This window comes from Epinephelus fuscoguttatus, linkage group LG7 (genome assembly GCF_011397635.1).
Source record: "Epinephelus fuscoguttatus linkage group LG7, E.fuscoguttatus.final_Chr_v1".
Taxonomy (NCBI): domain Eukaryota; kingdom Metazoa; phylum Chordata; class Actinopteri; order Perciformes; family Serranidae; genus Epinephelus; species Epinephelus fuscoguttatus.
In genome coordinates this window covers 10,166,419-10,180,065 of record NC_064758.1, presented here as the reverse complement: position 1 = coordinate 10,180,065, position 13,647 = coordinate 10,166,419, and the positions used below count along the sequence as shown (strand labels likewise).

The window sequence follows — 13,647 nt, the reverse complement described above, 5'->3', positions numbered from 1 at the left end:
AAACTGTTTTATTTAACACCTAATGTGTCTCATGTGTTAAAATGCGGAAAATAACAGTTAAAACAGCACTAACTTCAAACTCATTCTTGTGTTTTCCCCCTCTCTTTCATTTTATCGTGAGTTATAAACCACAATTTCTGCCGGCCACTTCAACCATGAAATAATCTGTCATTATCGTTTAAATTGGTGTTTTTCTGGAATGAGTTTCCTGCCTTGCTTTTCAATATTAATGTTGGTTAACTCCTGCTCATTGAGCAATATTCTCGGTCATCATGCGGGTCATGCAGTGGAGCACTTTTCCAGCTGAGGAGACAACCAGAGTGGATGTGAGATGGAGAGCCACAGCGGGGTTCAACACAAACACAGCTTTGTAACGACACATTGTCCTGTGTTCTCTGCTCCACTGCAGGGACTTCACCTGGAGGCAAGATACAGGAAGCTTGCTTCATATACTGATTTTTCATCCACTTTGGAGAGGGGGGCACCATCAGGAGAGGCAAACCAGGCACATGTTTGAGGCCCACTCACAAAAAATTGTGGAAAAGGGTCCCTGATGGTCACGTAATGCCATATTTACTATAAACCTCCACCTTCTGGCTACCATACCACAGCTGGATGTTAAAATACTGACATGTGTGTGTACATTATTTATTATTTTCTTAATAAATGATTATGACGTTTGATCAAGCAAAACTGACAAAATGCAGTTTTTGACTTAAGGAATTTTTATGGGGTTTCAATGGGCTTCTTAGCCTGGGGCCTCCCAGAGTCTAGGACTGCCACTGACTTTGGGGTACAGTTTCCAAAAACCTTTTTCAAAAATGGATTCTTCATGTCCGGCAGAAGAACAGCTTCAGATTCACAAGCAAGCACACCAGAAACAAGCAAAATGTAACCTAACATAGTGCCATCATAGATTTTTATTAAACTATATGATAATAAACCATTTTGTTGCCATTTCTGGCAGCTCATTGCATCAGCAGTTGTAGTCTATACAGCAAAAAGGCGTCTGGGCAGAGCCAGTGCAAGAAGAGGAAAAAGGAGAAGAGCCTCCACTGAACAACATGGGAGCACTCAGTATACTCACTTCAGGCATACTGCAACCAACAGAGGAAAAAGGAATCAAAACAAAAAGACATCATGTTCAAGTAAATGTAAGAGGACGAGCAGAAAGAAAATACCATATTACTACTGCATACCTCCATGTATGCTGGTTCAACTCGGAGCCAGAATTTACTTATGCATGGTGAAATTACACCAATAATGATAATAATAATAATAATAATAATAATGTTAATTCTGACACAATACAAAATGCAATATTGGATAAAACAATCAATTAGAAATACAATTTGAAATGAAACAACAAGAAAAAAAAACAAAACACCAAAAAGTCTAGTGCACTACCAAAAATACTTCCACAGCCAACGGACATCCACACACAGCCTGAGGCCAAAGATTCAGCAGTTTCACACTTTCAAGTATTGATGTTTCACCATTTCATAAAAAAAGAAAAGAAAATTGACCCATAGAGGCAAAGTGAAATACAATAAAAATCTGAATCATCCACAGCGCAAGATAGTTCAGGAACACAGAAACAAAACCACAAAAGTCATTTTGTCATTCGTCAGACACAGATCACAGTTCAGATGGGAAAAGGACAAAAGGAAGAACCAGAAGAATCCACATGTCTGCATTGTTCAAATGCAACTGAAGTACATCAAGTGGTGCAGCATATTTTTAGACAGACATCAGCCATCACTGACACACGGCATCAATGCCACACATTTCAGAAAAATGTAGCTTTTTATTCTCACAAGGAATCAACCATTAAAATACATTGGCAACACTTCATACCAGGAAAACTCTCCTGACTGAAATCACTAGACAGACAAAGCTTCAACTGAGACCTTCATAAAAGGACTCAGTGCTCTTTAAAAAGACAGAACTCGGTTTTCACACAGGACGATATGGCTGCTGCAGGTCACACTTTCACTATATTTTAATATCCTTCACAAGGTCAACAGTATTAAATTACAGTTTATTACAGTGCAGTGACTGAGTGCTATTACTCCAGTACATTCTGATTACAATTAGCTGTATCTTAAATCACGTTTCTTAAGAATCACGAGCTGCAGCAGCAGAAACTGGCCAATTTACGACTGAAGAAAACAAGGCGAGTCCAGCCTGTGAGTGTCCTTGACTTGGTTAGTCGAGCACTTCTGCTGGTGGAGAAAGAGGAATGGTCTGAGCACAGACGCCACCAACAAGAGCAGATCATTCATCATTTATTTTGATGCTTTAAAAAAAAACACACACACACACACACACACACACACATTAAAACACATTATCAGGACATCTGTCTACTGCAAAAGACAGTTTTTAAAGGACTTCAGGATCATTAAGTTATTACAAATTTCAGCAAGCTCGGTCAGATTTCACCAACGTACCAGCAATTTTATGTGAGCAGGATATTTTGGTGCTGATACTAGAGGCTAAAAATAGCAAACAATCTGCCAGACAGTGCAGAGGGCTCAGTGCTCCGCGCCACCACTGTCTTCGTTATCACATCAATGACGTCAGCTTACTCGCCCCACTATCATCAAGCCTGGATTATGGCCATCTTCTAAATTACTTTTTGGAGACAAATCTATTCTTCAATCTCAGGCAGATGGCCATCTGGCCCACTGTAATCGCCCCCTTTCCCTCGTCTCCTTGTGACGATCTCCGCCGACAGATGTTGAACTGCATCAGACCTGCTGATTAACGAGGACAGCCAGTCGAACGAAGCTGAGAGGCAGCGGCCAGCCAAGCTCAACTCAGAACACCCATTCAGGAATCCTCTCCACCTGTTTCCCGTCAAATGTGGACTTCAAACTACTATTACAATCTATCTGTAAATCAAACTTAGTGCTGGGGATGCTGCTTAGACAACTGTGCTTCAACATGATCTTTTCCACCATAATGCTCCTTTATAAATATATAGATATATATATTCAAAAAAATCTACATCTCATATGCTACACAACCATGATACCCACAGTATCAACAAAAACACCACAAAGTAATGAAAACAAGAACGAGTTTGTGCTCAGAGTGGGACCAGCTGGAGGCCATGTTCAAATGACAGACAGGACTGATGTGGACTGTATATCCCAGTGACCCCAAGAAGTAAGTAAAAATGACTTGCAGGTCTGTAAAAGTACAGAGCAGCTGATTGGCATTTGCAGGAAACTCTTTAACACTTTGACAATCAGTCAAAAAAAAAAAATCAAGAGTCCAATTTTACACCTACAAATTATTCTGTTCATTTTTTTGAAGAAGGGGGCCCGCTTGCCTTCCCTGTGCCTCGGGGACCTGTATCAGGTTACATAACTGTCCTTGCTATCACTCAGCGGCCATGTTAATAACCATTAATAACCACAGCTGGAGGGACAGAATGCTGTCAAAAGTTTCTAGTTCAAATGGAAGCCAGCAAAGACAGAGGAAGAGGGCTAGCGAACAGAGTGATTTCTGGCAACAAGCAGGACAAACAGCTTAGCTTTGACCTCTTCTTGGGTCCCGTACAGTTCTGTTCAGTTCAGGCCGGGGTAGACTCCATGTTTACTAAGCATCATCACAAGGACAAACTGGTGGTTTCCTACGTCAACTTCCAGGATTTGGAAAGTAGTAACAGTGGAGATGTAACAGCAGTTTCGGGGAGGCTAGATTACAGACACATTCTGTGACAAGGCACTTGCATTGGTTAAGAGAGGGAGGGGGTGGAGCAGTAGAAGGGGAGAGAGGGGAGTGACAAAGGTCCTGAGCGAGAGCACTATGCTGTAGAGTCATCCTCTCTATGGAGGGTAAGGTTTGACTCCAGACAGAGAGGTCCAGCAGGACAGCAGCAGGAAAGGGGGGTCAGCTCGCCACCTTTAGCCCAGGCAGGGTCCACTGCTGTGGGGTGTAGTCAGAGCAACGCACTCCCTCCTCCCCCAAGGGATATTCAGGCGCTGATGAAGCGACACCTCCGCTGAAACTGAAGCAAACACAAACAGACAGGCAGACAAGTGGAGTTAATGGCTGGTGTCGCTTTGAATCATGAACACTGGGACCTGGAGCTAAAAGCAGCACTTACTCAGCAACACTACACCTGCCAGATTATCTAAAGTGTGTCCACATGGGTTTGAAATTTAAATCATTTAAGCTCAATGTTTGGAGGTGTTTTCATTCAGTCAGGAATTCAACCTTTACTGCCTTTACAATAACTTGGTATGTGAGGTTTAAAATCAGAATTACAGCCTCACAGTTGCATGCCTCCACAAACCTGTCAAGTTGCAACAACTTACATCCATGTCTGTGAAAACATGGATGCTTCACACACATCTTTCCCCCATCAGCACAGAAGATCTATACAACCTATATACAAGTTAGTGTCACCAATTCAGTATCTGACCAAATGTCTCCCCTTCTGTTCCTGAGATATGACGCTGAGTAATGTCCAGAAAAGTGTTTTTGCAGAACATTATATTCCCTAAAGGCATTATTTGAGTTATCAAATTCACAGGAATGAGACAAACGTATGAATGGATGGAAGGACAACCCAAAAACATAATGCCTCCAGCCACAGCTATCACCAGCAGAAGCACGACGACAGAGTACAGTAAAACTTGACTGGTGCTAGATTTTTAAGGCAGATATTTGACTCCATTTGTCTGGTACACATATATTTATCAATTGTGGGTTGTAATTTAGTTGCTTATCTGCCGACATAAACCATTTTATCTGCGATAAGTTAATACTGGTGCAGGTGATTTATCTGTCATGCTCTACAACAGAGATCTATAAGAAACAGCCAGAAAAATGCTCCATGCGGAGGAAATGTGGAGGAAACATTTCTCACATCTTTTACATCTATTTATGGCTGCAAATATAAACCTAAAACCTAAAAAAACAACTTTTTGGAGACAAAGCAAAGTGCTTTTTCAGAGGCCCAGAGAGAGTTAGTCCAATGAGTGACAGGCTGAACCAAGTGAAATGACAACTTGACCTGACTTCCAATTACACAACTCTAAAAAAAAAACACATATAGAACTTTGAATTATATGGTAATTCTCACATTCTAAAAAGCCCCAAAGAAGTCCCTGTTACAATTATGCAATGAGAGTTCAAGAAAATAAATCAATTAATTAAATTTATGAAGGTTTAACCATGACAGACCTACAGAAGAATTAAAAAAATTGATCTGTATATTGGTGAGTGCTATAATTTGAGTGTTTTAAAACACAAAGGCAAGCTTATAAAAATGTGCTAAATAGAAATCTGCAAAAAATTGAATGTGTGTTTAATATACATTCACTGGTGATTAAAACACTGCCAGTATATGGCCTGTGCTGATGACTCCAAACCACAGCCATGATTCACTCACTATAACACAGCTGGGTTCCCTGTCTGCTTTATTAATCACTGTGAGAGAGAAAAGAATGAGCCTGTGAGAATAAGGCTGATTATAATTTGAACGTAAATTGGATCTTTTGTTGCTTTAAGGGGAGCTCAGGTTTTCTTTTAAGGGAGTGCAGCTGCTTTTGGCCACTCTATAACTTGAGCCATAAAAAAAGGGAACATTACATTTACAAATTGAATTTGACTGAAGAAAGTGAACTCTGTCTTGAATCAGTGTAAAAGTTTGAACAGCGCGGTGGGTTCTGAACTGAGGGGAAAATTTGGTCAAGCCTTAAAGGAAGTTGCCCTGTGGAGTTTTCTCGCACACAAACAAAAGTTGTGTTTTCAGTGTTACTCATCAAACACACTGTGTGTATCCTGGAGGTTTAACAAATGTGTCCAGTACATTTCCTTCCTAAATTCAGCATTGTTTACATCCATGTTTACTAGCTGGCTTCTTCTTTACCTCTGCTAATGCATTGCAGCATATCTTGGCATGCTATTGGAGTTGCAGCGGTACACCGGTATGAACACTGAAGGTTATCATACTATGTACGTTTACTTATTTACAGTATTAAAACAAAAACTCAACTGGACCAAGAATCTCACCTTTATTTGAGCTATTTTCTAAAGGAAGACTTTTTACACATTCTTTCATTCATAAAAATGGTTTCAATTATAGTAATAAAACATTTGTTTAGCCAGGAAAACTTCTGTTTTCATTCCTTTAAGGGTCACCGTAACGGATAATAACAATAATCATTATGTAAAGATGTGACACTGTGACCCACGATATTTACTGACAGTTATCATAAAGTGAAACTCTCATACTATTACAACCCCACACACTACTGCCACCTGTTAGTCAGTGGAATATTGTGACACTGTTGGTTTGACTGTGTATCGCCACGCCAATGTGCACAAAACAGCTCCATAGTGATACTATAGGTCTAAAACTCCACAGGGAAGCTTTAAATTAGGGTTAAATTATAGCTCAATTTTTCCAACGAAAGCTACATCCCAACTATAACATCAACAACATTTTCCAACCACACCTACCGTAATGCAGATATTTTATGACAGTGCAAGAGTAAAAAGTGGCTTTGAAACCCATTCTCCTTCACAGGTCATTAAATACTGACGCTTTGTCATGCCTCTCAGCGTCTTATAGCAATGTGGAGGGCACCCTTTGGTGTCTCTATGTGATGCACTGTTGAAACACATATTAACATGTGTTTAATGTCATGAAACTGTCACAGTTTGGTTTGAGCAACAAAACTACTTAGTTAGGTTTAGGAAAAACATCATGTTTTGGTTTAGAATAAGTAGATTTGATACGTCACATAACCTAATGTGATGTAAATATGTCACTTGAGTGATGTTGGTGCACGATGACGATACGTTAATTATGTAACATTAAACAACAGTGACTTTTGGTCTCACACGGGACAAGAGCTGTGGTCTCCTGGCTGAAAGTCCAGTTTTGTTTGACCCATTCTCCTCCTCTCTCCCAACCTATTTGGACTTTCTCACTCTTAACTATGTCAGTTGCTCTTAGCGTCAAGTATTGCCACAGATGGGTCTGAAAGGGATGGGAGTGAAAGCCCAATGCATCTCATAAAGACACTGAAGAGTGCCACTTTAGTTGATATCACAGACTGAAGAGTGTGACACAGCATTGGTATTTGACAACCTGCAAATGAGAACAGGCTGTTTCTCCAGCAAGTGGATGATGATGATGCTTTGACAGATTTGCTCACCTTTGCAGGAAAAAAGTGCCAATTTTATACAAAAGAGTCTGAATGCCACAGCAGCAACAGTGAAAAGCAAACTATGTAGAATGAATCTCATTAAGTACTTACTGAGAGGCAGACAGAGAGATGTGGAGGTCAACAGCGATGATTTTACCTCCTGGTGTTACTGCTAAAAGATGTCTGAGGGCTTTTAAAGTTTATGTTCTCGTACACACTTGATGAATCGTCATTTGTCATCCTAAAATAACACAGGGTAAAAAAAAAAATTCACTCATAATACAAATAACATTTTCTGCTTAATATTCTACTGATCACGTTAATCACATAATTGCCACTTTGTTGACTTGGTATGTTATGCTTACACAGAAGAAGAGCGAGAGGATGCCATGCTGGCTTTGGACCTTGAGTTGGTCATCTGGGGATATTTGATATTGGAATATTCCCTCTCCTTCATCTTATTCCTCTGCAAAGTGACAGCATGACAAGAGGCAGATTTAGTTGACAGGAAAAAGCTTTCACAAATCGTCCTGTGTCTGTAGGAGCTGAATTTAACTTTAAATAGTCCCAGATGGCATCCACGTTCAGCAGTGGAACAGCTCTCTGGAAACTTGCTGCGGTAGTTACCATACTTATGTTTACCTCAGTGCTCTAGCTGTCAGAACATAACACAGTACTGGCCTTCAGGCCTTGTGACTTCACATCTTATATAAATATTTTAAAGCCTTTGTTACAGTTTCAAAAAATGTTTGATGCATTTTGATTTCTTTTCATAATGTTCTTCAGTAATGGAGTACCTGCTCCTCCTCCAGTCTCTTCTGAGCTGTGTCTATGTACTGCTGCACAGCCATGTAGATGAACTTGTACTGGGCCTCTGTCTGCACCATGCCTGACCTCTGCTGCCGTACTCTCTGGATGGTCTTAGGGATGTCGATGTCACAATCTAGACCTGGAACACGCACAAGTACACACACATCTAAACATTAGCACAGGTGCAGTACAAAAATTTTCAGAAAAAAAGGTCTGTTTCATATCTGAGTCACCCACCTTGGCGGTTAATAATGTCAATGAGGATGTCGACGACGATAATGGTGCCCGTCCTGCCGATGCCTGCACTGTGGGGAAAACAAAGTAAAAAGTCAAACCATGTGAAGGAAATAAGCATCAATGTCAAAGTGAAAAATTGATGCACTTACTCATAAAAGAGCATATTTGATTTTATCTAGAGAGTTGTGAGAAGCAATATAAAAGCATCAAGAGTTTTCTCAGCCTGTACATGACAATAAAAGTAACACATGAAAGTCTAAGGTCATGAATTATAGGTTCGCACTTGCCGACAGCAATAAACTTGAATTTGTTGTTGTGTCACATATAAAATGCTCTTAGATCTCAGAGAGAATTCAGCTCAGCTCAGCGTTATTTTCCCCACAATAACAACATTAATTTATCAGCAGCCGTCGAATCAGGTAAGTTCATGAGTCAGATGTGTTCTGTCAATCTGTCATCATGTTTATAGTACGGGTGTGTGTGTGTGTGTGTGTGTGTGTGTGTGTGTTGGGGGGGGGGGGGTATGGTGAAATACGTGCAAACACACCAAATGGACAAATGTATTACAACATTCATTTGCTATCAACAGTGTTTGAGAGTGGCAGTTACCTGTCTGCTGTAAAAAAACATCTCATTATAAACACAAAATGTGATCAGTCAACACAAAATGGACAGCAAGTAAGAAGTGAAAGAGTGGTGAATCAGTGCATGCCTGTTTACAACAATCATCAAATGAAAAATATGATAAACTGTACTAAATGTGTACCATAGGGATAAATCTGAAGTAGTTACAATCCACAGGAATCAGTTTTATTTTCAAACCCCTTATTTGAATTTTGGTTTATTCTCTCAAGACAAGGAAGACATCCTGACTACAGAACTTAACAGATTGTGCTATTGCAAATAGTCTCTACTGTTTAGTTAGTGGACGTGTGTACATCCTTTGAAAGTAAAACAGATCGATGTAAATAAAGAATGTGGAGTAACAGTACATTGGCAAAAGCAGAGGTTTATCTAACAGGTTGTAAAAGTAAATACACCTGCAAGTGGTAACATGAAGGTTTAAAGCTACAGTTCTGCTTTTAAGCTGTGGTTGATGGCATTTCTAAAAATAGCTTTTTGTCAAATTTGCTGAAACTCTCACTATATTCTGAAAAATACGAGACAGAATGTAAAAACAGATGCTGTTCCTCCTCCTCTTTCTACTGCTTCTAATCCACTAAAATCTCTTCTGAAAAGCAACCAATCAGAGCCAGGAGTCTCTAACACAGCAGCAAGCATGAATCAAGATTCCGTTACTGCATTGCCTATTTCTTGACTTGAATGTTTTAAGAAACATATTTTAGTGTACTGTACAGCTGTAGAATGAGAAAGTTTGTGACCTTGCCACCATGTTGAAAACAACCTTCTCATTTTACAGCTAAACAGTGCATTAAAATATGTTTCTGAAGACAGAGAAATGATGCCTAGTTTGACAGTTTGACCGCACACAAACAGTGACTGACATGATTGACAGCTGCATTAGAGACCCCTCTATTCTGATTGGTTGTTGTCGTTCACATTCAGTAAGGCCATAAGAAGCACTATGAGGCAATAGAGTGGGCAGAGGAGTATGATTTTTTTTTCATAAATTATCTGTCTCATTTAGTGCTGTGTGAATATGGTGATGGTTTCAGCAGTTATGACAAAAAGTTATTTGTAATAAAAGTTACCATCTACAGTTTTAAGTGAAGTTAAGAGCATTTGTGTTTGTACTATTAATAATCATGTTTTCATAAGGGACAGGGGGAATGAATATAGAGACCATGTATGATCAGTTGTGATTGTTCAAGTCTGGTGAAGACTTATTGCCTTTGAGTAGGGAAAAGTTTTACCTTAATTACAGCGCACCCAAGTGGCCAACTGAAACCATATTTCTTGAAATCCTAATTTCATAACTTTATATTTAGTGAGGAAAGTTTAAGGAGTCCACAACAGTTTTACCATCTCATGGAAAATTGAGTCAACATGGAGACGAGGAAGAAAAAGGAAAAGAGCAAGCAGTGACCCACAGTTCAGCCATATGGGAAAACCCCTCCAGAGTTCGAGCCAGACAAATGAATGTGTCACATCTAACAGTTTGTGTGAGCATGTCTCTGAATCTGATTGGATGTTTATCACCTTACTTTCACCAAAGACAGTACAATGTGTGTGTGTTTCAACTTGATAAGTGTAACTAAATTATTAAAATTTCCGGTCGTATGTACATTGATGCCTCTAAATAGAGTGAACTGTAACAGTCTAAACCCAAGTTTTGGATGTCTACAGTAAGACTCTCCTCAGTTTTGCAGTTCAGATAAGAAATATAACAGCCACTGTGATTTTAATAACTGTGGTAAATATCGACTCTGGTGGGACTCGAACCCACAACCTTTGAATCACTTCTCCTGTACTCAACTAGAAGTCCAATGCGCTATCCATTGCGCCACAGAGCCACATGACATTGTGTCTATATTAGCAAATTACATATATCTCTACCTCCTACTAAGGTAGGATTCATTTTGATACACTTTCTTCCCCCTTTTTATTATCTTTTTTTTTTCAATTTGTATTTTTATCTAATTATTTATTTTTCCTCTTCCCCTATCTTTTCGCCTGTCAAACCTGTGGAGTACAGACAAACACACACACAACAGCCAACACAACCTTGTCCCCTGACAATATTTAATTTACTGTCCTGTATTCACTTTTGTTTTTGTTGTTGTGACAGTGTTTTGTATTGTCTTGCAAAAAAAAAGAAAAGAAAAAAAAGAAGAAACTCTACGCTTCAAACTGTAGAACTAGTAGTACCTGCAGTGAACGATGATGGGTCCAGTGTCTGGAATGGTACTCTGGGTGCGGTTGACCTCCTCTAGGAACCAGAGGACACCGCCGGGCTCATTGGGCACCCCATGGTCCGGCCAGCTCAGGTACTGGTAGTGCCAGATGTACCTCAGAGGCTCCTTCTGTAAGGATATCACATCAGAAAAAGATGATGAGCTGAAGTTGTCAAAAATTTCTTCTAACACTTGCAGTATTATTTTAAAATTTGATAATGTTGTAAGGTAAGGTAAGATGTACCATGTATCCTTCCTCACCATACTGGCTCTGTAGCATTCATTAAAAGGCTTACTGTGAGAGACAGGGAACAATACCACAATGCTCTTTCCAAAGTTCAGCCAAAGTTAATATGATGCTTCAACAATCTGATTTAGCATAGTCAAGTGGGTTTTCCCAAAGTCACAGTCAGCACAAAATCCTCTCTTTGTGTTGGCTTGGACTTGATCACTGATCACTGTACTTTAATGGAGAGATACTCTCTGTTAGTTGTATGTGTGGTGGTAACATTACAATTACACCAGTACTTCTGCGTGACCCTAAATGCAGGAATATGCTTCTATGCAAAATGAGGATTGTAGCTGCTGTCCTTAATTTCATACAGTGGACTCATGCTGAGGGACTAATGCTTAGGATCAATATAAGTGAAGGATTAAGCAACCAGGAACCCTTCCTGTGTCCAGTATAAAAAGCCTTTCCTTGTCTTTTATGACACGGTGAAAAAACTAAATGTGCAGAAACATGGATGAACTGTCTGAATAAAGGGCCATTCACGCCAAGAGGGGTAACGATAACTGTAACGTTAAAGATGAGTATCCACACTGACAAACAATAACATTTGGTTAATAATGGGACCAAGCACATACTGTGCACTTCAGCTGTGTTTGCAGTAGGGTACTGTTTTAAAAAAAAAATGACAATACCAGTGGCAATACTAGTACCCTTAAAGTGATATAGATACCAATAGATACTTCATTTGATACCTTTTTTCTACCTTATTTTATATTAGTCATGCGGATGGAAGCATTCAGTTGCATAAAATACGACCAGACGCCACAGGGGTGTACTGCAGTCATACTTTGAAATGTTGTGGTGACATCTCGGCATGCTGTGAAGTGCTAACTCCGTCAAATACAGCACGTTTGACTTCACCCCACCACAGACTGTATGATTTGTGGCTGCTGTGGCAGTGGGCCAATCACATGTCGCATTAAACTGGAGAACGCTTATGGTAATAGGTTTCAAGCAAAACCATACTAACAGTTTTTTTAGATGTGGATACAAAAAGGATCAAATGCAGCGATCGTTTGACTGGAGAAGTTTCAATACTACTTGGGTTATTTCGGTTAATACTTTACTTAAGGTATCATGTACTGCTACACAGCCCTAGTTAGCTGCTAAGCAAGATGGATATATCTTTGTTTCTCTCTTCTTTCAAATCACTCTGAAAGTGATCCCAATTGTCATTATTACAGTTGTGGTGTGGACTCCGATTTATATATTTTTATAGTTATCGTTCTTGGAGTAGACAACCCTTTAGTCTCCTTTACAGGAGACAGAACTCTTGACTAACTGAGAGAGTTTGATATATTAACAAACGAGTGCTGGTTGATTTTCTTCAGTTAACTGTCATTCACCTCAACACAAACAATTAGTCTGGAGACTCATTAAGTCAGGAGGCTCACTTGGAGGCACTCTTGGGAGACAATACTGCTAAGTAAATCTCAGCCAGGTTTAGCAGGCTTTACATCCCATTTTAAATTCCTTCCCTTTTAAATGAAGTTTAAACAGATTGACTACTGAGAACACAGCAACGGCTTCTACTAAGCATTAATTGGACACTGACATTATGCAACAACAACAAAAGAGAGGCTTTTTGTTTTTTATCCTTCATTTGCTCCTTCCTGTATTCATGTATAAAAGTTTTTTTTCCAATTTTAGGCTCTAGTGCAAGAAAACAAGTATCTTAAGGGGCTATGTGAACTTTGGCTATCTACTTTTTCTCAGTCTCCTTCTTGTATTCTTGAAATCCCCACAGTTGATCCTCCTGTAAGCACAAGCTTGTGCTGTAGGATTGTGTGAGTATGTGTGAGGAGTTAAATAATCTGACCCCAGGTCAGTGGGTCAACTCTGATTGAGTGCACAGCTTTCCCTACCCGGTCTAGACGGGTCACCTCCAGCTTCCTCAGGATATAGTCTTGTGCTGGCCGCTCATCCACGTTCCTTACCAGCACCTTCCCAAACTCCTTAGTGGCGTGGAGGTCAGGCCAGTAACGAACACATTTATTCTAAATCAGAGAAAAACAGAGAGAGAGAGGAATATGGAGAGGGGAGGGGGAGGGTGTTTGGTATTAGACAATCGAAAGAACCAGCTCATCTCAAGCAGCTTTCCAATGAGCTTAACTGTCATAGTATCCTTGTCAGCCGTCTCCCTCCCCACCCCCACACCATACACACACATCATCATCCCTACTACGCATATCCACCCCTCTTTCTGAGAATCAGTTAATGCCATCGAGCACTGTCTTTCAACTGAGAATGCAGGAACAAAATGGTTGACAAGCGGTAA

At 39.9% G+C, this 13,647-nt stretch overlaps 1 protein-coding gene and 1 non-coding gene across 3 annotated transcripts in view; both read right to left on the bottom strand.

The window, feature by feature from the left end:
• Positions 1–1,024: 1,024 nt before the first annotated feature.
• The window catches only part of ptpn11b (protein tyrosine phosphatase non-receptor type 11b), a 49,966-nt gene continuing 37,343 nt past the window's right edge, over positions 1,025–13,647 (bottom strand). For both annotated transcript variants that reach the window (XM_049581032.1, XM_049581033.1), the window contains exons 10-16: positions 13,235–13,366; positions 11,052–11,206; positions 8,223–8,290; positions 7,973–8,124; positions 7,541–7,641; positions 7,287–7,416; positions 1,025–4,021 (exon numbers count right to left, since the gene is read on the bottom strand). In XM_049581032.1, the coding sequence (XP_049436989.1) occupies positions 7,329–7,416; positions 7,541–7,641; positions 7,973–8,124; positions 8,223–8,290; positions 11,052–11,206; positions 13,235–13,366 (696 nt within the window). In that variant the 3' untranslated portion in view covers positions 1,025–4,021; positions 7,287–7,328. The remainder of the gene's footprint in view (positions 4,022–7,286; positions 7,417–7,540; positions 7,642–7,972; positions 8,125–8,222; positions 8,291–11,051; positions 11,207–13,234; positions 13,367–13,647) is intronic.
• On the bottom strand, positions 10,605–10,696 carry trnar-ucu (transfer RNA arginine (anticodon UCU)). The gene is given in 2 exon segments: positions 10,605–10,640; positions 10,660–10,696. It is a non-coding gene; the product is annotated as a tRNA-Arg (tRNA).